The sequence below is a fragment of the Mesoplodon bidens genome, assembly GCF_964165515.1.
Source record: "Mesoplodon bidens genome assembly, chromosome: 14".
NCBI classification, from domain to species: Eukaryota; Metazoa; Chordata; class Mammalia; order Artiodactyla; family Ziphiidae; genus Mesoplodon; species Mesoplodon bidens.
Window position 1 is genome coordinate 53,763,050 of NC_138170.1, and position 26,821 is coordinate 53,789,870.

General features: G+C 36.9%; 1 protein-coding gene across 1 annotated transcript in view; it reads right to left on the reverse strand.

The window, feature by feature from the left end:
• PLEKHH2 (pleckstrin homology, MyTH4 and FERM domain containing H2) overlaps positions 1 to 26,821 on the reverse strand; it is a gene marked incomplete at its 3' end in the record, with an annotated part of 109,803 nt that overhangs the window by 11,871 nt on the left and 71,111 nt on the right. Inside the window, exons 17-24 of the mRNA XM_081253957.1 lie at positions 24,300 to 24,479; positions 20,112 to 20,220; positions 19,050 to 19,162; positions 12,249 to 12,428; positions 10,020 to 10,117; positions 8,450 to 8,627; positions 7,414 to 7,569; positions 5,238 to 5,335 (exon numbers count right to left, since the gene is read on the reverse strand). Coding sequence (XP_081110083.1) covers positions 5,238 to 5,335; positions 7,414 to 7,569; positions 8,450 to 8,627; positions 10,020 to 10,117; positions 12,249 to 12,428; positions 19,050 to 19,162; positions 20,112 to 20,220; positions 24,300 to 24,479 — 1,112 coding nt within the window. The remainder of the gene's footprint in view (positions 1 to 5,237; positions 5,336 to 7,413; positions 7,570 to 8,449; positions 8,628 to 10,019; positions 10,118 to 12,248; positions 12,429 to 19,049; positions 19,163 to 20,111; positions 20,221 to 24,299; positions 24,480 to 26,821) is intronic.

The following is a 26,821-nucleotide window of genomic DNA, read 5'->3' on the forward strand; positions in this document are numbered from 1 at the left end:
TTTCCAGCCTTTTTTCCCCTATCCACTTGATGATAGGGAGAGGACACCCTGTCATCGGTTACGGAATCTTTCGTGGTAATTACCTCAAATAGCAAGGAATGAGAGGGCAGCAGGTCCGACTCTTGGGGGAAGCACGGGGGGTGGACTTTGAAAAGCTCTTCCTCCCCATCGATCTGACTATTCTTTCCGTTCACGCCAGCTTAAGAATCACTGGCCTGGGCCATCATTCAGAGTGGTTTCTTGATAAAATAATTATCTGTGATTGCATGATGGCAAATTGTTAACTGGTAGGAGAATATGGCTGGGCAATAGAAATCGATTCTAAATTCAAAATGGTGTTAGCAAAGGGATGTAAAATAAAGAGAGTAAAGTTTAAGATGAAAGCCCTCCCTTTCTGGCATGTGAACGTTTTTGTACTCAGCTTATTTTCTCCACTTGAAGTTAAGAACTATGTCTTATTCATCACTATAATGCACTAGGGTTTTTTTTAGCTAAGTGTTAACCACTGGAAGGTTCTTAGTCAAAGTTTGAATTAGTAATACAGCTAGGAGGGAAAAAAGAACCTGTAGTTCAAATGGCTACGGGCAAGAAGAGCTAAAGTGCATTTTCTATCATCTCTGGCATGCCAATAAGACTGCACCTGGGAAGGGAAAATGAAGCATTATAGGCACAAAAGAGAAAAACAATTACAGACACACATATAGGAACACAACCTGTAGGAATCATAGGCTCAAGCTCCTAATGGAACAGTTTGGGCTCCAACAGCTATATAGGGATTTGGAGAGAATGTGAAGAGAACTGAAGTCACAAAAATGATCAGGAAGTCAGAAAATCAAATCCACGGATCTTGAATAGGAAAGGTGCCGGGGTTACATGATCTGAGTCTCTCCCAATATGACCAGCTTCCAGCTGCTCTCCAATCCTAAAGGGGCCTGAAGCAGAGAAAGGGGCTTCTGTCACAGCAGGGAGGGCACACGTTGGGAGGCAGGGGCATTCCCAAATGCCCACCTCCTCACTTGACATCCAGGAAGCTGAACACTGTGGGATGGAAATCACGTCACTATGTGGACCAGTATCAGCAAACACACTGCTCCAAGTTCAGCAGAGCTCTCGGCACTGCTGGGTAATCTTTTTGCTCGCCTCCGACCGGCTCCATATTTCAGTCCTCAGAGCATTTATTTCCTACTGTTGCCTTTCTCATTATCATGTAAACGTACTGAAGAAGCAGCCTGCCTTCACTCTCTATTCACCTTCCTTCCTTCCTCTGTCCACCATGGTCTGCAGATAACACTACGAAATCTGCAATTGTGACGCCCCTTCCCTGTTCTCCTCCGGCCTCTATGGCTACCACAGGTCCTGTGCTCAGAAGTCACCACTGTGAGAAGCCTTCCTGTCTGTTCGCACAACAGCTTGTAAACAGACATGCTATATTCACAATAAGAGCGAATATCACTGGGGTGTCTGCTATGTGTTAGGCTCTGATCCAAGTGCTTTACATTTGCCAACATTTAGTCCCTCAGGCAACCCTAAAGGTAGGTACTGTTTTCATCTCCACTTCACGTAGAGGGGACCTGAGGCACAGAGATGGTGAGTGACTTGTTCAAGGTCACAGAGTGAGTGGGGGAGCCAGGATTCTCACCCGGCAGTTTCTCTCCAGAGCCCATGTTCTTCACTACTCTGCTGTACTGTTACTGTTACAGCATTAATCACATTGCTAAGAATTCATGTCTGTCTCTCCCTATAAACTGTGAGATTTCTAGAGGGTAGGAAAGTTCTATTCACCTTTGAATCTCTAGGGCTTCAACAAGGCCTGGCACTGGCAGACACTGGATAGATGTTTACGGCATGAATGGATAAATGAATGGTGGTGAGAATTGTTACATCTGGAAACTATTTGCCAAAAAAACCCCTGAAAAATCCCTTCTGTAGCCTTGGGTAAATGAGTTAACTCTCTAAAGCTTCAGTTTCCTCATCTACAAGATGGAGATTAATGATAACACCTACCTAGAGGTGTTGTTAGGATTAAATGAGATGATGCATATAAACAGCTCAGCATAGGGCCTGGCATGTGGTAAGTGCTCAATAAATATTGGTGGTAGTTATTATTATTACTATTATGATGATGATGAGAGTCTTCTCTAGAGGTCTTTAGAATCACAAGAGTCTCTTCATTCTAGAATTTTTTTTTTTTTTTTTTTTGGTGTGAACACAGCTGGAAGAAATGGGATAAACTAGGTGACCTGTTAAGAGGCTTCTTAGCTTAGGATCCAATGGATATAGGTGCTCTTACAGTCAGCTAAAGGTGGCAGAGATGGGAATGTTAAACTATGTTCCAGAAAACAATAACAAAGAATTATTGAAAATAATCTTTTGTTTCAAAGAGGGGAGAAGCAAGAGTTGTTCTCTGTAGAGAAAGACCCTTGCCAGTTTTGTTTTGTTAAAAACATGCTTTGATTTTGCAATTTCAAATAGATAGTAAGAAACCAAATTAAATAAGTGGCTTAAATATGAGTAGAATTTAAACATTAGTTACCAAATGGCTTTCTATGAGAACAAGTTAAAAACCTATTAATTAGATCCTTAACCCCTAAATCTAACTAATTAAAATTCCATAACTTACTAAATATGAGCAAAAATTCCATGATAAAGAGAGCTGGTGCTTCAGTGTTGCTTATTACAGTGCTGCCTGACAGATGAAGAATCAAGTCCGCAGCTGCACGGTAGGTCACAGCCAGCTCCCCTCCTAACTGTGTCACTGGAAAATTAGGGCTCATTGTCTAAGCTATTTTACACATGTGCAAATCACGACCACATTTAGAAACAGTACTTTCTCATAGCTGTGGCTATCCAGCCATTTCAGACCTCTGTTAAAAATTAAACGTTATGATCGAGTTGCTTTTTCTCTGATGTCAAAGATATTGTCATAAAGCTTTGTTGTTGTTGTTGTTAACAAGGCATTGTGTTACTCATGACTGTCTTTGTCCTCCCTGGTGGTGTTTGCTAGACTTGGCACAATATTCTTATGTCTTTCAGACCACTTTTCTCCATTTCATCCATTTAATTTTGGTTCCAACTGTGGCCATCACAGTCAAAATCAGTATGTATTCAGCATTCATAAGCTATGTAGTGTTAGGAATAGTCTTAGACATGGACGTAATTCCACTTAGTGCCAACAAAACCAAATGAGAATTCCTGAACCTCTGCTACATAAAGATATATGGCAGGTCAGGTCCAGGAGCTGGCTTCCTTCCACAAAAGACACAGGCAGCAACACGGACCTCTGGATCAGTGCTTCTCAAAACTTAGCATGAGTAAGAATCACCTGAAGAGTTGTTAAAACAGACTCCTGGGCCTTATCCCCAGACATTCTGACTCAGTAGGTCTGACATGGGGCCAAATAATTTGCATTTCAACGTGTTTCCATGTGATACTGAAGCTGCAGATCCAGGGCCCACACTTTGAGAACCACTGCTCCAGCGATCACAAAACTAAAACAATCATCTGGAAGGTCCACGTCTTCCAGCTGCCGTTCTTGCCAGTCACCAAAGGGCCACAGATGAAGACTGCCATCAGTGGAGACAGGTTCCTCTGGGAGTACAGCCTATTAGATTTCTAGTATCTAAGTAATCCTGCTTATCTCTACGAATATGAGATTTTAAAACCTTAGATACCAAAGCTTGACAGTTACCTTCTCGTTACCCGGAACTCCTGCGAATCACCTCAGCTCATGAACCCTTGAACAGAGAAGCTCTAGTGGCTCAAAACCACCATTTATTCAGATCAAAGGAGTCTGTTCAAACAGTGGTGACCCTTTAGTGTCTGAGTGTGTAAGAGGAATCCACAATATGAATGTACAATATTTATTTAACTGTTCCCCTATTGATAAACTTAAGTACCCCCTACAACACTTATTTTTCACTGTTATAAAGAATACTGGAATATTCTTGCCCACTTATGTGGGTATTTCTGTGGGATAAAGTATCAGAAAAAGAGATCCTGAACTGGATCAAAGGCTGTTACAGTCTTTATGTTATATAGTACCCTTACTTCTCATATCCCAATTTCAGATCTATGAACATATTCCAAAAGTAGCCTTCTAAAAGAAGTCAAAACTTCACCAATAATTCTACCAGGCTCTTGGTCTGATATTTTAGATTCCTTACTTTATGGGATATAAGAGTCAAATAAAACAAGAAAATACTTTTTTTTAGTTTTTTTGCTGTTGTTGTACAGTTAATATGACCTGGTCAGTGAACACTCTTTATTAAATACCACCTTCTACTAATACATGGAAGAAAAGAAGATATTTAAAAAAAAAAAAAAGAAAGAAAGAAAACCTGGTTTATGATCATTTGCCAAAGTCTTTTAAAATTGTATCAGTTGAGAAAGCGAGTGCTCCAGCCCTACCAGCTTTTTCCTAGTTCCTGAAACACTGCGCAGCCTCCTTATACAGGCTTTGAACATCCTTTTCCATCCATTTCCACTCTCAGCGCCCTTCTGACATGGGCATAAGCATCATTTCCTTAAAGAAGCCTCCCGAAGTCTCCAGGCTAGGTCAGGATTCTTGTCATGTGCCTCACAGAACCATGCTCTTTTCTTTCAGATAACTTAATATGTTATTATATACTCATTAGAGTCATTGTAAAATTAGCAACCGTCTTCCTCACTAGCCTGTAAATTCCAAAAGATCAGGGATTGTGTCTGTTTTTATTATCATTTTATCCAGAGCATCTAGCTAAGTGCCAGGGTTATAGTTGAAGCTCAATAAATACAGAGGAAGAGAGAATATGAAAGAATAAGAATGAATGGATATGAATATATCACTTCTAAAAGACTTGGGTAAACAAATACTTCTTACTACAGATCTGCAGTACGGTATTTGAGTATTCAGTCTTATGAAAACATGTAATAATAGTGTTAAAGGAAATTTTGAAAGTGAAAAATTATATCAACTACCCTAAGAGAGAAGCTATATTTTCCTATAGTTTTTTTCTAATCTTTGTCCAAGTGCATATTTTTATAAAATATAATTATTCATGACATTAACAAACTAGAATTAGAGAAAAAAATTTATGTGACAGTTTCTTCCTCTTCCTACAGAAACAGTTACCATTTATAAGAAAACATATAAATGAATATAACTTTTAAGGCTATTCAATAGGAAACTAAATTGTAGGTACATGATTTGAACATAGATGTATACTCCCACTTTGGCACTTGGCGATGGCATTACACACCTGTTTTTATAAGTGAGACGAACAGTTCTCGTACCTTCCCATTTCCCGGGCTGCTGTTCTTTGGAAGCCTGTTCCCATTTAGAGATAATGTCACAAATCTAGAAGGGAAGTGGAAAATGGAGATTCATAATATTTTTCACATTGGGTATTTTTTGAAGACAAGCATGTCTATAGACTGAAATTTTTCAATTAATGTGATCAAACCAAATGGACTGATGCTTTCTGTTTTAAGCTTCTGCAGCTCTGAGTTTAGAATTTAATTATAAATCACTCTTTGGTCCTCTTATCCTTTTGGACGCACATTAACTTTGGACTATGGCCATGAATTTTTTACTCAAAAAGGAATCTTAATGAAGGACTGCATGAGACTGGAAACAAGAAGATTCCAGGAATTTTTTCATGATTTAGTCACTGAAGAAGCAACTTCCCACCTTCTGAGTTTATAAAGATTGGAATAACTGAAGTTATACCAAAGAAATCTGAAATATAATGTTAAGATTTTTGATTGGGAAAGAACAAAAATTCTTCAGGAACCAAATAAATGTTTGTTTTTTTTTAAACTGGTCATTTGAGAATTATAAATAACAGTTTTCAGAATTATGGGGTAAGCAGTTATTCACCAAAGCCCCTAATATTTACTCAGCTCAAGTCAACCAAAAATACTAGCTTATCTTCTTGACTAATTATTAACAGTGCTCAAGGAATGTCTGTCTCAAAAATTTACATTTGGAATTGTTGATCTAAACAGTATATACTTGGAGCTGAGAAGAAAAAGACATTCATTTATCTAGATGTCTCAAAATGCAGCTGAAGAAATAAGGCAGGGGTGGGGTGGAGTGAGGTGAAAATCCTATCTTCTGACCAGTACTCCTAAGGAACTAAATATGAGCTTTAACATAGTCTGCGGAACCCCATGGAGACCCAACAGATCGTTTTGCAAGTGGAGCTGGCCTTTTGGGAGTTAGATGAAAGTACTGATATTTCATATGTTCTAAACTCATGGGTGTGTCCCTTGCTTTGCCCCAATTCTTTAATCTCCAAATCACAGAAATACCTTTACTCCATAACAAGGTACTTATTCCCAAGAGCAATCAAGGACCACATCAAGTAAGAGGGTCCAGACCTGGTTCTAGCTGTTTGATTTGCCATAAATCATTTTTCACTCTGGGCTTCAGTTTCCTCATTTGCAAAATAAGTGGGTTATTTCTCTAAAGTTCCTTATGGTTCTATATTCTATATTTTTAATTGTTGCCATCACTAGATGGAAAATTTATTACAGTTATTTTACTATGACCTAGAAAACATTTAAAGAATCTTCCAATTCTCTGTCTTTGCTCATGATCTTCCTTATGTCTGGAATCTCTTCTTTATTTCCACAGGTCCGTATTCTACCAATCCCTCAAAGACCAGTTGAGCTCTTCCCTAATTTCCAATCTGAACTTAATCTCTCCCTTTGTAGAATGTTCACCTTGCTCTTAATATATTTATCACTTTCAGATTTAAGGTTATCAGTGTATAAGGCTACTCTTTCCTAAGCAAATTAGAAGTTCACTGTGTGCAGGGACAATTTCTCGACCTTCTTTATATTACCCACAGGGTCTGGGCCAGCTCCTGGGACACAATAAATAGTTCCATGAATATTGCTGAGTGAATGAATAAAATGGAAAGCCATTTTATTAGACCTTCCACACCTCCACTCTTTTAACCCTAATATTTAGGGTATTATTACAATTACTAATCCTCTTCCTCTCTTTTTTTTTTTTTTTTTTTTTTTTGTGTGGTACACGGGCCTCTCACCGCCGCAGCCTCTCCAGCAGCGGAGCACAGGCTCCGGACACGCAGGCCCAGCGGCCACGGCTCACGGGCCCAGCCGCTCCACGGCACGCGGGATCCTCCCGGACCAGGGCACAAACCCGCACCCCCTGCATCGGCAGGTGGACTCTCAACCACTGCGCCATCAGGGAAGCCCCTCTTCCTCTCTTTAACATGGAGTATGTGTGTGTGCAGATTGTATTAAGAATTCTATGGCTTCAACGAAGTCCTGCAATATTTTTTTTATTATGAAAATTAGATTGCTTAAATTTTTGGAAAATTCTTGAGCTAAACTTTTTGCAAATAGCAGAGTACCTTCTTTGCTGTTTTCTGGGTCTGCCTCCTTAAAAGGAGTTGGTTTTACCTTGATGTTTCCTTGAAGACAATGCTCTAAATCCCTGCCAGAAGGATCATCTGTGAACAATGCAAATCCAGACTGTGCTGGCCTCCTCATCCCTGTATCCTGGTTCAAAGTATTCAAAAATTCTTCCACTGTGGTGGATGCATCAAATCCAACTACCTAAACAGAAATAACAAAGTTGTTCTCTTAATAAATAGGTACACACATTTCAAACTTAGATTTCAGGGGGGAAACAGGGCATTCTTGATGCATGATTAATGATAACATATATTCATCTAGGTGTTTTAACTTTTTTTCCAAAGCTCCGCTGGAGATATTTAATGTCATCTTAGTCATTAGCTTGATGTAAGAATTCAGAAATCTTGGCTTCAGCCAACAGACATGAATTCAAAATAGAAAGATCATTTGACAGCTGCAAACATCTTGCAGAGATATTATGCCTGCCCATTAGAAGCAAACCAAGAACTACAGTACAATATGTAATCTTTAAGCAAAGGGAAAAAAAACACATTTAATTTTTGTTTCTTTAATATGCAGTTAAGTATCTGAATTCCGTGATAAAAGGCTTAGAGCTACAAAGACTAATTGCTAGCTTTGGAACATGTTTGCTTGAGTTAATAAGCAAGCTATTTAGATCTGAGTTGGGAGGGCTTGGACAGTTTTCCCAGATAATTCCTGAGATCTGGAGACTTTAAAGAGACTAAACCTGTACACATCCCATACGTTAGTAATTATTTCCTCACCTAGCCGGTACCCAGGTGGGGAAAGGCCTCAACCTTTTTGTTTTTCTCCATCAGAATTATAATGGTAGTGAAACTCCTCCCTTATTTGGCTCACTTATGGATTTTTTTAGTGTGAATCCTTTTTAGCAAATCTGTTTCACAACTCAGCTGTCCTGACAGAAGGTCTAATACATTTGCATATTTATCACTGCCAGGAGCTGACAGAAATAGGGAGACAGTCTCAGTTCCCAATTCCACAGAGTGCACTTAGAATTCTAGACTAAGCATGTTTTCATTGGGTAGAAAGTCTAATCTACCTGATATATCCCATTCATGAAGTGTACGGGGATACTGAAGGGCAAAGAGTGATGATACGGGTTTCGAAGAAGGGTGGAAAGAATTTCCATTCTTGAGGGTCTTGCTTCTCGATCTCCATTCTGTTGCGTTCTTTCTACACATCGCTGGCAGTAAATGGCATATTTTCCAAATTCTGTCCTATAATACAAAAATTAAGATAAAGCCTAAGAACAAATTTAATTAAGACAACCTTTTATATGTATGAAACCATTAAGAAAGCTTTCCTTGGTGTACAATAGTACAATGTATTATGCTAATGTTGACAGTAATTTTTCTTTTTCAGTGATATTAACTGCTGTCACTTTTCTCAAATTCTAGTGTCTTCACTTTTGCCACTGACTAAACCAGGCCTCCCCACAAAACAATCTTCACTGTTATTGTATTATTGTAGTCACAAAATAAATTTAAAATTACCAGACAGTTTATGGTCAATATACAATGATTATATTAACAAATATAAAGAAAATAACTGTATAAAGACGAGTGCAGGATAACTTAAGAAGTGCATGATGAGGAGAGTTCTCTTTTGAAGAACATAGAAGTTAATGCCATTCCTGCTAAGCAAGGTAAGAAAATATCTTCAAACAAAAATAAAAATATATTTTCCTTTTTTGCAAAACATGCACTTCTTTAAAAATGTTAAACGTTAAACAAAACTGCTGGAGTAAATAAATCCAGTAAAAGCTGGATAGAGATCTTATTTGCCCTCATTTACTATATATAATTTTTATTCTGTTTATAAAAGCAGGTTGATAACATCTCTAAATATATTTTTATTCCAGTGCCTTCTAGGTAGACTTTAAAATGTCACCTTTGTCTGGTGGGGGTAGGGGGTCCTCAGTGACTGCAATTGAAATCACATGACCTTGATGACAGAGTCTCCAAAATATATTATGAGCTGGAGTATATTTTCCTACTGCTTCCAAGTTGTTTTTTGATTCATCATTTGTTTGTTTGTTTGAATCCCAGAGTCTATTTAAACAACCTAATATGAACCTCTTGGACAAAATTATCCTGATAACCCTTGGCTGGGTGCCCTGGGTCTCACTGTAAGAAAGTCACTCTGACAGCTGAATTTTACGAGTCTTTTTCAAAGGAGTAAAAATTCTGAAGTAATTCAAATACATACAATTATAAAAGGTGGGAAGACCATCAGAGAAGTCTTCTACATAAAAGAATTCAACGTGAAGAAAATAGTAATAGGAAAAATAAGGAAACAAAATAGTTGCTTTTATTGAATGAACACCCACTAATGATAAGGCATTCATACTTGAAATGTACATAGACTTTTCACTTAAAATATTCTTTGTCCGTTTTTCAAGCTTTTACTGTAATCTTCCATAAGGGATTTAATATAACAAAGGAAATATTTTCCCAGCTCCGCATAAATGATAACCAAAGGCTTCCTGTACCAACATTTGTTTCACACATTCTTCCACAAATGTACCTGGCAGGTTACTAAATACCTTTGATTTATTGTAGACACTCAGAGGCCACATAAATGGTTTACCTGGCTGGAATTCTGCGTACCTGGAATCTGCATTCCTCTTTAGGTGGAGCCTGAGGAGCCACAGGAAAGGGTGATGGGGAAGGAAGAGCCCAACACAGAGCGCTAAGAGCTGCCAGCCCTGGGCAAAGAGAAGCATCACAGGTCAGACACCATGTGGTCGTCAGAGATCCAAGTCAGGGCGAGTGTGACTGACAGAGGCTGTGAGAGCAAAGGGATGATGACAGTCTTACTTGACCCCACAATGTTTTTGCTTTTTCCATATATACATTATCTGCTTAGAGCGTTTATAATACATAAAAACATAAAAGTTTCATATTGGGTCAGAACCATAATCCATCTAGTTGTATATATTGTTGTCTACAACTGAGGTACCAGAAGATATGATATGGTAGTCCTTTTTGATATCACACCCAAAGATTAGGGAAATTGTTGCTTTTTGTTCATTTATGTATTAACTCATTCATTGAAATATAAGTAATGGCACTGAGAAAGGGCAGATTGAAAAATAGTAAAAAAATTATATATACAAAAAGCAAAACCAATCTACCCATATATAGATACATACCTAAATAAGGGGCAAGTACAAAAATATTAACAGAGGTATGTCTAGGTAATAGAATTGTATGTGATTTTTATTCTTCTCTTGCTCTGGACTATATTCTATTTTCTATCTTAATTTTTTTTTTTTTTTTTTTTTTTTTTTTTTTTTTTTGCGGTATGCGGGCCTCTCACTGTTGTGGCCTCTCCCGTTGCGGAGCACAGGCTCCGGATGCGCAGGCCCAGCGGCCATGGCTCACGGGCCCAGCCGCTCCGCGGCATATGGGATCCTCCCAGACCGGGGCACGAACCCGTATCCCCTGCATCGGCAGGCGGACTCTCAACCACTGCGCCACCAGGGAGGCCCTATCTTAATTTTTTTAATTAAGCAAGTATAACTTCAATAATTTTTTAAATGTCACATAAAAAAGGAGAAGGGGGTAGGGCCCTGCCCTTGAAGAACCTACAGTCCAGGAGAAGACATTATATATTGAAAGTAATTTATAATATAACATCGCTAATACATTGTAATAATATTTTTTAAGTATAACCAATGGAGGGAATGACTTACTGTTGCGGAAGTCAGGAAGGAATATTTGGGAGAGATGTTGCTTGGGCTGGACGGTGAAGTCAAAGGTAGGAAGAAAGCAGAGGGATCCAGGTAACAGGAATGATGCCAGGTGCAAGGTGAAGGATAATGCAAAGGCAGGGTGTGTTTGAAGAATGGGGAGAGTTTATTCATTCACTGTACACTGGAGGCAGGCAGTATAAAATGAAGTGGAGAAAGAGAAGGCCACTGGAGCCAGACTATGAAGGGCCCTTGATTCACATAAAGCTTAAGCTTCAGAACCCCTCTCATGCACAGGTCCCCTCCAAGTCCCTGGGACAGGCCCGATGAGCTGTCATAGTCATATGACATGGTCATACGTTCTTTTAAAATGTGTAAAAGTAATGTATTTTGTACTCTTTTTCTTGGAGAGTATTCATTGCATAAGCTTCAAGTCCCACAAAACCTGGATCCACCCCTGAGAGTCTTACAGGCTAGGGTAAGAAATTTCTATTTTATCCTGTAGTTGACAGGGAGTCAGTAAGCAAAGATTAAAAGAGGTATTCATCGAAGAGTAAACACAAGTGACCAAAACCCCCTGAAAATAAATTCAACTGCACTAATAATTAAGGAAATGCATCCAAAATCAATAGTGAAATACTACTTTTTACCTGGAAAGAAATTAAAAGAAGAATTATACTGAACATTGTTGAAGATATAGGAAAATTCTAGAAGTGGACTCAATGAAATTCACTGGACTTGCATACAAAATTTAGGTTCAAAGAGGTCTAATGTAGTGGTATTTATTATAGGAAAAATAATTGGAGAATCCTAAATGTATAGTAATTGATATTAATGCAACTAGTATTAATGTTTTATAGACTGTTGAAGGCTATAGGGGAAATGATTATGTTCTATAGTTTTTAAAAAGTAGTATGCACACTGTAACTCTAGTAATGTGAAAAACTGTGAGTCCATAAAGATATACACACATACATTTATATATAAATATAGAAACTGAAAGGATATACATAAAAATATTAATAGCTGTTTTTCCATTTCATACTTTTTGTAATTTTCCAAATGTCTGTATTGAATATGTATTATTCTTATAATCAGGAAAACAACATCATTTAAAATTGCATGTATATGTATCAACAGATACCTGCAGTGGTCCTGGTTGATTCTGTGGCTGTCTCCGTCTTGTCTGTTTAATAAGCTGACAGCAAATTTCATTCTGTAGCTCAGGATGTGTCAGACAGATTTGCAAAGCACTCTGGGCTAGAGATATGTGGTAATCAATTGCAGGAGAGTCAACTGCTGCATTTATAAAAAGTTGGCAGGTCTGAATTAAACGAAAAAAATAGATATACTTAGGGTGAGAAATGATCAGATTTATTCTGCATGAAATATTGATTCTCTTCTTAGCAATAGCTTTTGTTTAAAAGGATGGAAAAGGATATATTGTGATGACACTAATCAAAAGAAATCCAGAGTGGCTACTTTAATATCAGACAGAGTAGATTTCAGGGCAAGGAATTCTGCCAGAGATAAAGAGGGTCATTTTATTTTTATTTATTTTATTTATTTATTTTTTTTGCGGTATGCAGGCCTCCCACTGTTGTGGCCTCTCCCGTTGCAGAGCACAGGCTCCGGACGCGTAGGCTCCGGACGCGCAGGCTCAGCGGCCATGGCTCACGTGCCTAGCTGCTATGCAGCATGTGGGATGTGGGATCTTCCCGGACCGGGGCACGAACCCGTGTCCCCTGCATCGGCAGGCGGACTCTCAACCACTGCGCCACCAGGGAAGCCCCAAGAGGGTCATTTTATAATGATAAAGGGTCAGTTCATCTAGAGGACATAACAATCCTAAATGTTTTAATAACATAGCTTCAAAATACATGGTGCCACAACCTATACGACTATAAGGAGAAACAGACAAAGTTCACAATTAAAGTTAGAGATTTCAATATCCCCTGTCAATATTTGAGAGAACAAGTAGGCAGAAAAATCAGTATGGATTTAGAAAACCTGAATAACACTATCAACCAACTTGAACTCATTTGTAGAATACTCCACTTCAGAGCAGAATATGCTTTCATTTTAAGGGCATATGGAACAGTAATAGCCTCTGGTCTACCAGACTATAAACTTCATAAAGACAAGGACTCTTTCTTATTTATCTTTGTATTCTCTACACAGCACAGAATTTCTAAACTTATTTGACTACAATCCCTTCCCATCTTTATTTTTTCTAGTAATACCAATTGGCAACTTTATTTTTTTTATTTTTTTTTGCGGTACGCAGGCCTCTCACTGCTGTGGCCTCTCCCGCTGCGGAGCACAGGCTCCGGACGCGCAGGCTCAGCGGCCATGGCTCACGGGCCCAGCCGCTCCGCGGCACGCGGGATCCTCCCGGACCGGGGCACGAACCCGGGTCCCCTGCATCGGCAGGCGGACTCTCAACCACTGCGCCACCAGGGAAGCCCCCCAATTGGCAACTTTAAAAACTAGTTTACTGAGGAAAATATTTTGGGAAATAGTAGAATAAATAACTTAAAATGAATGCAAATAAATACTTTTTTCCCCCAAAGAGATTAAATTTTAGAGTAGGTTACTAGGAAAAGGTTATAGCATAATCTTTCCTAGACATTTTCCAAAGCAGGATATTAATACTTATCATTCTTCATTTTAACAGTTCATTGTAATAAAACTGTGAAAATTTGTTTTGTTCCTGACTAGAGGAGTAGGTACTCTTGCCTGAGAAAGTTTAGGATGGATTGCCTAAAGGCAGGGGAAGCAACTCCAATACTCATAAAGTGTTCTATCTATGAATTCTTAAAAATATTTCCATGCTAACTGAACCCCAGATTATTGTAATAATGTATTAATTAAATTTGTAGTTATAGTGTAATATATATATATATATTTGTTTCAATGAATTAAATATATTGGGCTTATTAATGACATTGATATTTGGGAGTAAAATGAAGTTCTGAGAGTGAAATCAGTTTCTTTTGAGCAGGCTATTTTAAAATGTCAGTCTTTTTTTCTTACAACAAATGTCAGAAAACAAAAGAAGTACTGCTTGTGACAGCATATAGTTGGATCTTGCTTTTTTAATACAATCTGACAATCTCAACCTTGTAACTGGAGTGTTCAGGCCATTTAAATTTGATGTAATTATTAGTATGATCAGGAATAAATCTTCTATCTTGCTATTTGTTTTATATTTGTCTCATATGTTCTTTTTGGTTTTCCTCTTTTTCAGCCTTTTAAAAAATTACTAGACTATATATTATGATTCTGTTTTATGTCCTTTATTGGCTTATCAGCTAAACCTCTTTGACTTTTATTAAGTGGTTGCTCTAAGGTTTTAGCATATATTTTAATATATAAAATATATAAAACAGTCTACCTTTAAGGAATATTATAGCACTTCTTATAGTATGAGAACCTTATAACAGTATACTTACATTTCCCCTCTCTCAGTCTTTGTACTATTATTGTCATATATTTTATTTCTACATATAATTTTAAACCCCACAATACAATGTTATTATCTTTCCTTTGAACAGTCAATTATCTTTTAGAGAGATTGAAATAATAAGGAAAAATTCTTATATATTTACCCACATATTTGCCATTTCTAGTGCTCTTCATTCCTCTGCATAAATCCAGATTTCCATCTGGCATCATTTTCTGACTGCCTAAAGGACATCACTAAGCATTTCTTGTAGTATTGGTCTTCTGGGGAGTAATTCTTTCAGGTTTTATATATCTGAAAAAGCCTTTATGTCACCTTTGTTTTTGAAAAATATTTTCACTGGATATAGAATTCTAGGTTGATAGATTTTTTTCCTTGCAGTACTTTAAAGATGTTACTCCACTATCTTATGACTTGTATAGTTTTCAATGAGAAGTCTGCTGTCATTCTTATCTATGTTCTCTATGTGTTATGTTATTCCTCCCAAACCACCACACTCTTTATAACTTGTCTAAAGCAATTGATTATGATGTGTATTAGAGTAGTTTTTGTCACATTTCTTCTGTTTGAGATTCACTGAGCTTCTTAAATTTGAGAGTTTTATAGTTTTCATTAAATTTGGGAAAAGAAAATTTAAGCCATTATTCCCTTGAATATTTTTCTGTTGCCCTCCTTCCTTTTGTAGAACTCCAGTTCCATATATGTTAGACTGCTTGAAAATATACCATTGCTCACTGTACTCTATTCAATTTTTTTCAGTTTTTTTTAACTCTGTGTTTCATTCTGGATAATTTTTCTTGCTATGTCTTTAAGTTCACTAGTCTTGCCTACTGCATTATCTTACCTGTTGTTAATCTCATCCAGTGTATTTTTTTCATTTTACCCACTACATTTTTCATCTCTGAAAGTTCAGTTTGGATCTTTTAAATATCTTCCATTACTCTTCTTAAAATGTTTATGCTTTCCTCTACCTTCTTGAATATATGAAGTATGGCTGCTAGTCTCCAAGATGGCCCCCAATGATCTCCATCTCTTGATATTCAGACAATATCTGAGGCAATCCCCTTCCATACTGTACTAGAGTTAATTTGTTTGACCAGTAGAATATGGCAGAAATGATGGTATGCCATTTCTGAGGTTAGGTTATTAAAAATCAATGTGACTTCTATCTTGAGTACTCTACTTGATGCCTAGTGCATTAGGAGGTCTTTCCATTCTGGATGATAGGAATACAAACTATTTTCAGCTATGTGTAAGCTCCAGGAATTTTTTTTTTTTTTTTGCCTATTCTTTTCTGGTAGTTCTTTCCCTAGCCTCAGGTAGTTTCCTCACACACATATGATTATCAGTTCTCAGCTAAAAACTCAAAAGGAACCCTCTATGAATCTGTGGAGCACTTTCCCACTCTCTTCTGCTCACTCCTCTCAGTTTTGTGAATTCTAACCATCTTGGCCTCCTCAAATTCTGAACTCTGTCTTGGTAGCTCAGGAAGACTGCCAAACACTATTTGGGTGTCCCTGCATGCACTGTGATCATGAAACTCTCTCCAAGATATTAAGCTGCAACAATTGTAAAGCTTACTTCATTTGTTTTCCTGAGGATCACTGTCCTGCACAGCCTGTTATTCAACAGTCTGAAAACCATTGGTAGGGTAAATTCAGTTCCTGTTGCTCCATCACAGCCAAAAAGCAGAAGTTCTTCCTTTTATCTTCTAACTGGTTGTTGTTTGTATGTGTAAAAAGTTTTGATTTCTACTTATCAATTTTGTACCTCACTATCTGATTGAATTATCTTTTTTGTTTGTAGTAGTTTTTTAAGTTTTTTTCCCCAGGTATACAATTATATAATCTGTAAATATTTGCATTTCCAGTTTGTTTCCTTCTAATTTGTTTTCATTGCCTAATTGCAATTGGTTAGTACCACTAATAGAATGCTAAACAATAATAATATTAATAATAATGGGGATACACTCTATACAGATTATGCTTTAATAAGAAGTTTTTAAAATATTAATGGGAGTGAATATCATTGTTCTTCACTTTAATGAAAATGTTTAAAGCATTTCCCCATAAAGCATGACATTTGTTTTTACTAAGCAGAAATATTTTATCATGTTAAGGAGATATCTATCAGTATTTTATGAATGCATTTTTACCATCTATAGAGATGACTGTCGACTTAATAATAAATAATATTAATAGACATCCTAATATTTAGCCATACTTGATTTCCTGGAACAAATCCCTCTTAATCATGATTAGTATTCTTTTAGTATGATGTTGGATTCTGTTTACTAATACTTTATTAGTTTTTGTATGAAATACTCCGTTTTCTACAATATTTTCTGCAGTTTGGTATCAAAGTAATACTCACTTCACAAAAAGAATCTGGTGACATGATGACTGAGAATTGCTTCAAAATAATCCAGTCTTGGGGAGCAGTGGGGTTGGGGAGAATGAAACAAAACTGGTCATATGTTGACAACTGTGGAGCTGGATGATGAGTATCTTATACTTCATAACATTCTCTCTACTCTTATATATGTTTGAGATTTACCCCCAAAAAAGTAAAAGAAAAAATTTTGCAAAATTTCCTTCTTTCCTATGCTTTGGGACAGTTTAAACAGCATTGAAATTAACCACAATTATAAAGTTTGGTAAATTTTCCTGTTTAAATTTTCATTCACCTGTGTAATTGGTTTTCACCATTTATATTTTGTTATAAAGTTGATCACTTCATCCAGATTTTCAAATATATTTGTATAAAGTCTTTCTTGCTTTGGGTATTTGTGTATTCTACAGGTGGATTTTTAAAAACGTTCCATTATGGTAATTTTAAAACATGAACAAAAGTAGAGAGAAAGTATAATGTACCCATCACCTGGTGTCAACAATTGTCAACAAGCATTTTGCCACACTTGTTTCGTCCAACCCCTGCATCCACTTTTCTTCTGTAGTATTCTAATGTATATCATGTTATTTTACCAATACTTCAGTAGGGCTCTCCAACTGATAAAGATTTTTTTCCCATAACCATCATGTCATCATTATGCCCTTCCCAAATTAACAATAATTCCTTAGTATTATCTAGTAAATATGTAATTTTTTGAGATGGGTGGAATGTAGGCAAGAAAAAGCCAAAAGAGAGGCAAAAATTGAGACTTTAAGAGACTATGGGAAAATGAAGTACCAAGGTCCCAGTGCAGAGTCAAGACATGAATCCATAGAAGGTACATTATATTCTGAGACTGGAGTAATGGAGGAAAAAATAGATGAAAGAATGTCTGTTGAGAAGAGAGATTCGAGGTGATCATTTCTGATGCCCTCTAATTTTCCCAATGAACTAGAAGGTAAGTTTGCTATGAGGAGCATTATTGAGTAGGGAATTTGAGAGGATTTGACCAAAGACAAGCAAAAGGAGAGACAGTTGACCCTAAGGAATGAAGACCACAGATTTACATTGGCTCCAGTCCATACGGCTGTTTGAGGCTCTCTAGCACTATGTATGTGATTAATATGGAAGCAGGCAAGACAGCAGCACTGATCTCGGTTGGGGTTCAGCTGAAGAATGCATGGAACTACAGGTCCCAAGGAACTATGAGTATTAATGAAAGTCATCCAGAGTAGATAAAGAAGGAAGAAAAGCCAAGAGGTAGTTATTGTGCTCTCTCTTCATCTCAAATAAAATAAATGGCTCAAAAAAGTGTCTTAGTGAGGATGAGAAATGGAAGAAAGAAAATAAGAGAGCTCATGGGCTAAGAGATTATGGTTAATGAAAGACACATTAAGAATTTAAGCTTTTAGAAGTGGTGTACTTATGAGGAATGTTGAGGTCAGGGTGTGGACATGGAGAATTGGAAGGTGAAGCAGGGTAGAGAGGAAGCTTACTGACATTGAGAAGGTCAGGAATCTTAAGGCCATGGCATTGGTGAGTGAAGTGATAGTAAAGTAATTCAGGGTAATGGCAAGATCTGAGGCAGAGAGAAAGATGTGAGTTGGAAGCCAAAATCCTTAATGAAATTTGAGGAGTTACCAGAAGGTGACTGACGACAGAGATGATGGGGGTGGAGGATTAAGAGTGATATAGTTGAATGGTATGCTTCAAGTCACCACGGATTTCTAATAGAGGTTGAGTAATAAGAATTTGAGAGTAGCACTGGAGAAGAAGAAGGATATTGATCCCTCTCCCAACACTGAGGTACAAGTGATGTCAGGAATCTCTCCATTTGAGAGGTTGAAGAGGAAACGATTCTTCTGATATGAAGTGTTTCATATGGCCCAAACCATAGATAGTTTACTGCAGTAAATCTCAAATCCTCACTCAGAAAGCATATTAAATTCACCTAATTTTATTTCAGTAGATTTTCTTAATCATCATCACATTTTGAATTTTCTTGAAAAGAGTGAAACTTTATAATCTGAAGTTTTATTTTTTCCTATTAAATTTTTTAACAATATATAACTCCATATAAAATCTTACCTTAAATAATTTAATTGCTTCTGTCTGTAGAGCTTCCGAAGGTAGTGTTGTCAAAGGAGAAATGAGTCCTTCTTTGCTGTGACACAAAGTAGGGTGTCTCCATATCTGAGAGGCTAAATACAGAATGAAGTATGAACAGGAAACAGAAAGAATCACTTACTTTGGCCTCACATTAAATCAGCCCTTTAGAAATTACCTCATTCTGGCTTGGCTCACAACTTAAGTCATAAAAGTCATGAAAAACCTCTGATAACATTATTTTATTTCAGTTTCCAGGCCATTGGGATTCTCCTATTCCTGTTTTGGATAAATTAAAGCTAGAAGAGTTTGGTACAAATATTCTAGGCCAAAACAAGTCTTACCAGGACATTGTCATGTTGCTTAAATGTGCTAAAGATCGGTGACCTAGGTGGGGAGATGACTGTACATGAGAGGGAGCTGGGGGAAGATACAGAGAGGAGAAGCCAGAGCAAAAGGAGACAGAAAGATAAAGAGGAACTTGAAGTCATTCCTAAAATCAACATTTATTAAATTCCTATGCTAGACACTGCAAATAAAATGTGATCTCTATTATTAAGTAAAGCGGAGCAGAGAATCTAGGCTCTCAATGGGGAAACCTTAGCCATAAAAAAAACTTCAGTGCAAAGCAACAAATGCTATAAAAGTTTTAAATGGTAAAGTGCATTGGGATATAATTTTAACATTTATTAGGCACCTTTTATGAGCCAGATGCTGAGTTGGGATGGGTTGGCAGGGGGAGCTCCTAAGGTAGGTAGGATTTTATCAAGTTGGTGGGGAATGTGAAGGAAGAAGGGTGTTCCAGGCAGAGGGAGTAATGTGAGCAAAGGCAGAGAGGTGTGACAGGATATGGACATGTCAAGGAATGACCGTGTCCTTGGAGCCGAAGAACCACAATGAGAATCCTGGCCCGTGACAAGCACAGCCTATGAGAAGATGGGTACATCTCAGGGAAACAGGAACCCGCAAAGTGAAAACTCTATTAGGCTAAGGGAGTTAGGGCCCATTTCATAAACCATAAAGCCTTGTACGTTATAAACTTACAAGGTTCCCCTTCTATATTTAGCAATTTGCAAACGAGTTGTTCAAATTCAGATCCAACATTTATATTGTTACTTCCAGCTGCAACAGTCAGGTGATAAAGCCAAGTGTCCTTAAAAATCAAAACATATTAATAGAAATGTTAACCAAGACACAGTTTTTGATGACTTAAGGAAAAAAACAACTTGCATAAACAGTAGAAAACTTTGACAATAGAAAAAAAAAAACACAATTTTTAAATAACTAAAAGCCACTTAAAGAGTTCTGAAGCCAGCTTATTTGAATTGTGCTCATAGTACCTTTTCCCCATTGTTCACATTTAAAAAAGCATAAGAAAATTAAGAAAGTAAAGTGACATTAAGAGACTAGAATAAATACAACCAATTAATATTCTTTTAAGAAATATAACAAATTCTATCAAATTTAAAATCTGACTCCTAGTACATACAAATAGAACATATAAAATACTTAGGAAATCCAGAAAATTTAAAGAAGGAAATAATACCCAGAAGGAACATACCTCAACACAATAAAGGCCTTATAAGAAAAGCCCACAGTTAATATCATACTCAATGGTGAAAAAGTGAAAGCTTGTCCTGTAAGATCTGGAACAAGGCAAGGATGCCCACTCTTGCCACTTCTATTCACCATACCACTGGAAGTCCTAGCCAGAGCAACAGAGCAAGAAAAAGAAATAAAAGGCATCCAAATCGGAAAGGTAGAAGTAAAATTATCTCTGTTTGCAGATGATATTATCTTATTTGTTGAAAACCCTAAACATTCCATAAAAACACTGTTAGAACTAATACATTTAATAAAGTTGCAGGATACAAAATCAGCATACAAAAATCAGTTATGGGGACATCCCTGGTGGTGCAGTGGTTAAGAATCTGCCTGCCAATGCAGGGGACATAGGTTCGAGCCCTGGTCCGGGAAGATCCCATATGCCACGGAGCAACTAAGCCTGTGCACCACATCTACTGAGCCTGTGCTTGAGAGTCTGTGAGCCACAACTACTGAGCTCACATGCCACAACTACTAAAGCCCATGCACCTAGAGCCCGTGCTCCACAACAAGAGAAGCCACTGCAAGGAGAAGCCTGCGTACTGCAAGGAAGAGTAGCCCCCACTCGCCACAACTAGAGAAAGCCTCACACAGCAATGAAGACCCAACACAGCCAAAAAATAAGTAAAATAAATGAACTAATTAATTTTTAAAAATCGGTTGTGTTTGTATACACTAACAATGAATTATCTGAAAAGGAAATTAAGAAAACAATCTGAAAACAATAGCAAAAAAAAAAGAATAAAGTACTTAGGAATAAACTTAACCAAGGAGGTGAAAGATTTGTACACCAAAAACAATAAAACACTAATGAAAGAAACTAAAGCAGACACAAATAAATGGAAAGACATCCAGTCATAGATTGGAAGAATTAATATTATTAAAATGTCCATACTACCCAAAACAACCCATAGAGATTCAAATTAATCCCTATCAAAATCCCAATTTTTTTTTAACAGGAATAGAAAAAACAATCCTAAAATTCACATGGAACAGGACAGACCCCAAATAACCAAAGCAATTTTGAGCACGAAGAACAAAGCTGGAGGGATCATACTTCCTAATTCAAAATATATTACAAAGCTACAGTAATCAAAATAGTATGGTACTGGCATAAAAACAGACATTAGGTCCATCAGTGGGCCTAATGATTGCTTCATTAGGCCAATGGGACAGAATAGAGAGTCCAGAAATAAAACCATGCATATATGGTCAACTGATTTTTGACAAGGTTGCCAAGAATACAGTGGGCAAAGGATTGTCTCTTCAATTAATGGTGTTGGGAAAACTGGATATCCATATGCAAAACAATGAAATTGGAGGGCTTCCCTCGTGGTGCAGTGGTTTAGAATCCGCCTGCCAATGCAGGGGACACAGGTTTGAGCCCTGGTCCCGGAAGATCCCACATGCTTCAGAGCAACTAAGCTTGCATGCCACAACTACTGAGCCTGCACTCTAGAGTCTGCGAGCCACAACTACTGAGCCCGCGTACTGCAATTACTGAAGCCCATGCACCCTAGAGCCTGTGCTCTGCAACAAGAGAAGCCACCGCAACGAGAAGGCCATGCACCACAACAAAGAGTAGCCCCTGCTTGCTACAACTAGAGAAAGCCCGTGCACAGCAATGATGACCCAACACAGCCAAAAATAAGTAAATAAAATAAATTTATATAAATAAATGAAATTGGACCCTGATATCACACAGTACACAAAGTCAATTCAAAATGGAATAAAGACTTAAACATCAGACCTGAAACCATAAAACTCCTAGAAGAAAACATTGAGAAGAAGCTTTTGGACACTGGCCTTGGCAATGATTTCTTGGGTATGACACCAAAAACACAGGCAACAGAAGCAAAAATAGACATGTGGAATTACATCAAACTAAAAAGCTTCTGCACAGCAAAGGAAACCATCAACAAAATGAAAAGATAACCTACTGAGTGGGAGAAAATATTTCACATCATATTTCTGATAAGGGGTTAATATTTAAAATACATATAAAACTCATACAACTCAATAGCAAAAAGACAAACAATCCAATTAAAAAGTGCGCAGAGGATCTGAAAAACATTTTCCCAAGAAGACATACAGATGGCCAACAGGTACACAAAAAGGAGCTCAACATCACTAATCATCAGGGAAATGCAACTGAAAACCACAATGAGTTATCACCTCACACCTTTTAGAATGGCAACTATCAAAAACAAAACAAAACCCCCAAAAGACAAGGAATAACAAGTACTGGCGAGGATGTAGAGAAAAGGGAGCCCTGTACACTGTTGGTGGGAATGTAAATTGGTGCAACACTGTGGAAAACAGTATGGAGTTTCCTCAAAAAATTAAAAATAGAACTACTATATGATCCAGCAATTCTACTTCTGGGTATTTATCTGAAGGAAGCTTTTTAATATAAATTTATATAAAATATTAACTCAAAAAGATATACGCACCCCCATGTTCATCACACCACTATTTACAATAGCAAAGACATGGAAGCAACCTAAGTGTCTATTGATGGATGAATGGGTAAAGAAAATATGGTATATACATACAATATTATTCAGCCTTATAAAGGAGGAAATCCTGCCATTTGTGACAACATAGATGAATCTGGAGGACATTTCTGTGTCTGGTTTCTTAGCAACCAGGTTTGTTGCCTGCTAACAAACCAGACACAGAAAGACAAATACCATATAATACCACTTAATATGATGGATCTAAAATAGTCAAACTCATAGAAGCAGAGAGGGAATGGTGGTTGCCAGAGGCTAGGGGAAAGGGGAAACAGGGTGGTATTAGTCAAAGGGTACAAAGTTGTGGTTATACGAGATGAATAAGTCCTGGGAAAAAAAAAGAAAAAAAACAAAAAGATGAATAAGTCCTAGAGATCTATCATACAGCATGGTGCCTGTAGTTAACAATGTTGTATTACATACTTTAAAATTTACTAAGAGGGAAGATCTTATGTTATGTAGTTCTTATCACACACACAAAAAAATAATAATTAAAAAAGAGGTTGAGAGGAAACTTTTGGATATGATGGATAGGTTTATGCCACAGACTGCAGTGATGGTTTCATGAGCAAATAATTATTTCCAAAGCATCAAGTTGTATACATTGATTATGTATATAAGGAAGAAAGGAAGAAAAGAACCCATTTTTCTGCTCCCCAAATATACTGGACTTTTTTCTTTCTATTAAAATATATATGTACATTATATTTTCACATAGTTGAGATTATATTAAGGATGTGCTTATGCTATATTAGTAAAATTCAGAAATTATAATTATCTATTTTTAATATAAAAAAGATATAAGGCGGCAGGATATTTTATCATATGGACATTATTTAATCAATTTCCTATTGTTGAACACTTAGATGGTTACTAATTTTACACTGATAAAAAAATACCACGAAATCTAACATCTGTTAAGTATAAAAGGGTGTCTGTTATATTTTTTGTGTTTGAAATATATCAGAAATAAAATTATTTTAAAAATACTATGTCCAACAAATCTATACATAAATCTTTGATTGCACTTAACAGTCATTTGAAAATTATTACCAATACTTAATCATATTAGTCTAAATCATTCTAACTCAACCAATTAGACCTTACATACCTTTTCATGCTTGGATCCAATCAGGAGGTAAGTCGGACCTTGGTCTTTGGGGTGGATCACAATAGTGTAATGTGTGGATAAAAGACTTCGCCCACTGGCTTCATAATCCTCATCTGAATCACAGGATCTGTCAACCTCTTCAACTTTAGCTTCCCAGAGTCTGATCTGACCTAAAGGAAACTAAAGTAAATATTAGTAATTGTAAGGAAGGAACTTTTAAATATTTTCCTGCTAAAATTTTTCATAGTCTTTTTCATTCTTACCTTTATAAAGCATACCTTTTTTTAAATGAATGCCTAAAGCTAATTGTATTATCCACATTGTTACAAAAGTAGTAGCCACAACCAACATGCCAACTGTAATACTGAAGAACAATTTGAATACTAGACATTTAACTTTTGTGGAAAAAGCAAGAAGCCACTTCCATACAGTGGTTTGGATTATTCATCTGGACCAAAGTGACACACTACCTAGTCAAGCAATTCAGTCAAAATATTCATTTGACTTTTTTCCCCACAGAATTAATTTGATTAAGTTATTGGATCAAAAGGACAAGGGTAGACATAGTCTCAATACTATTCACAGAAAAAGTAACAAAGTTAAACAGCTGGTGTGAAGAAGTGTGATTAACTATCACTCTAAACCCCAATAAATGAGGAGTGTTCTGAGGCTATATACACATATATGATATATTACACATGTAATATATCACAAAAAATGCCACGATTTCTTTCATCTTAATTTAAGTGTAAGAAAAACATCCTAAAAATGATTTATATTAAATTTTACCTACTCTTTTACTGATGAAAACAACTATTTGCTGTGTAGAATATTTAGCATATTTGTTTTAAAACTTTTCTTTAATTAAGTCCATTTATTCCAGGAACACACACAGTCTGCTTCAGATGTACAACTTCTAAAGTATTCGGTCAGGTTTGGAATTGCAGCCTGAAAAAGTTCACTGTAACTCCAAGGACATTTACCATCTTACATTTCCATGCTCGGGGCCCAGGGAACTCTTTGCCCATCTACACTCACTCCCCTGGGTGATGTCATCCAAGCTCATGGCTTTTGCATCAGCATGTATTAGCTACTTCCAAATTTATAACTCCTGACTCACACTAGCTCTACTTAGATGTCTAATAGCATTTCAACATCACTTGGTAAGTCCTCCCCCACCACCTGAGTCTCTCCCATCCCAGTTGTTTGCAACTTGATCTTTCCAGCTGTTCAGGCCAAAAAGATTGGCATCGTCACTGCCCCTTTTCTTGCTCTCATATTCCATACCCTTTTAGTCAACAAATCCTATCAGCAAATCTTTCAAAATATACCCAGAATCTGGTCTCTTCTCACACCTCCATTGCCACACTAAACCACAATCATCTCTCACCTGAATTACTGTAAGAGTCTCCTAACCAGTCTCCTCCTAATTCCCTTCAGACAGTAGCTGGAGTGTTCCTGTTAGACACAGGTCAGATCATGTCACTGCTCGGCTCAAAATCCTCAAATGGCTTCTCATCTTACTTGGAGCAAAAGCCAAAGTCCTTACTACGATAAGGCTCCTTGCGATTTGGTCCCCGTTACTTCCCTGAACTCATCTCCTATTGTCCTCTCCCTAACGGAGTCCAGTCCAGTCACACTGACCTTCTCGCTATTCCTCAAACACACCTGGCATGCTCCTGCCAAGGCCTCTGCACTTGCTGTTCCTTTGGCTTGGAATACTCTTGCCTCTTTTACTTCCTTCAAAACCTAATTAAAATGTCGGCTTCTCAGTGAGGTCTTACCTAGATATCTTATCTGCCTAATAGCTGATTAATAGTAAAAAATTAATTCACTTGATTAAATGTGTTGTCTTTTCGAGAAACATTGCTTTTTCCCGTTAAATTAATTACAGTTATTTTCTGAGTAGTTACTATGTGCAAAGCACTATTCTGGGGACTGAGTGAAGAAAATTTACTTCTGAAAGAAAAATGTGAAATTAACTTATCTATACTTTCAGAAAAAGAAAGGCAGTAAAACAAAAGCAAAATAATAGGGCAGAAAATTCACATCAGTAAATAAAAAGCAAGCTTTAAAAAATAGGATAAAGAAAACTAATTCTACTATGATAATACATGACAATACTATCCTAATTGTGTGCTTTAGGCATACCCAATCATATGACAATCAAGGTTCCATCCACCCCAATATTTAAAGATGATTATTCCTTTTACCAGAGGATTTACCATGGTTCTATAAATAGTGAATAGACCAGGTGCTTTTAAATATTTTGACTGAATTTTTTAAAAGACACTGATTGAGATAAACACAAATTGCTTCTGAAACATCTATAGCACAAAATGAAGTAAGCTTATACCGATTCACAAGCATCCTCAATACTTTTCCAGTAATTATAATGGATTTCTGTTCAGCTATCTACATTCCTCTGACTTGTTCCTTCTGTGATCAATGCTATCCATTTTTAATAAAAGACAAAATTATTATTAGTAGTAGTAGTAGGAACATTTAAATTCTACTCTCAG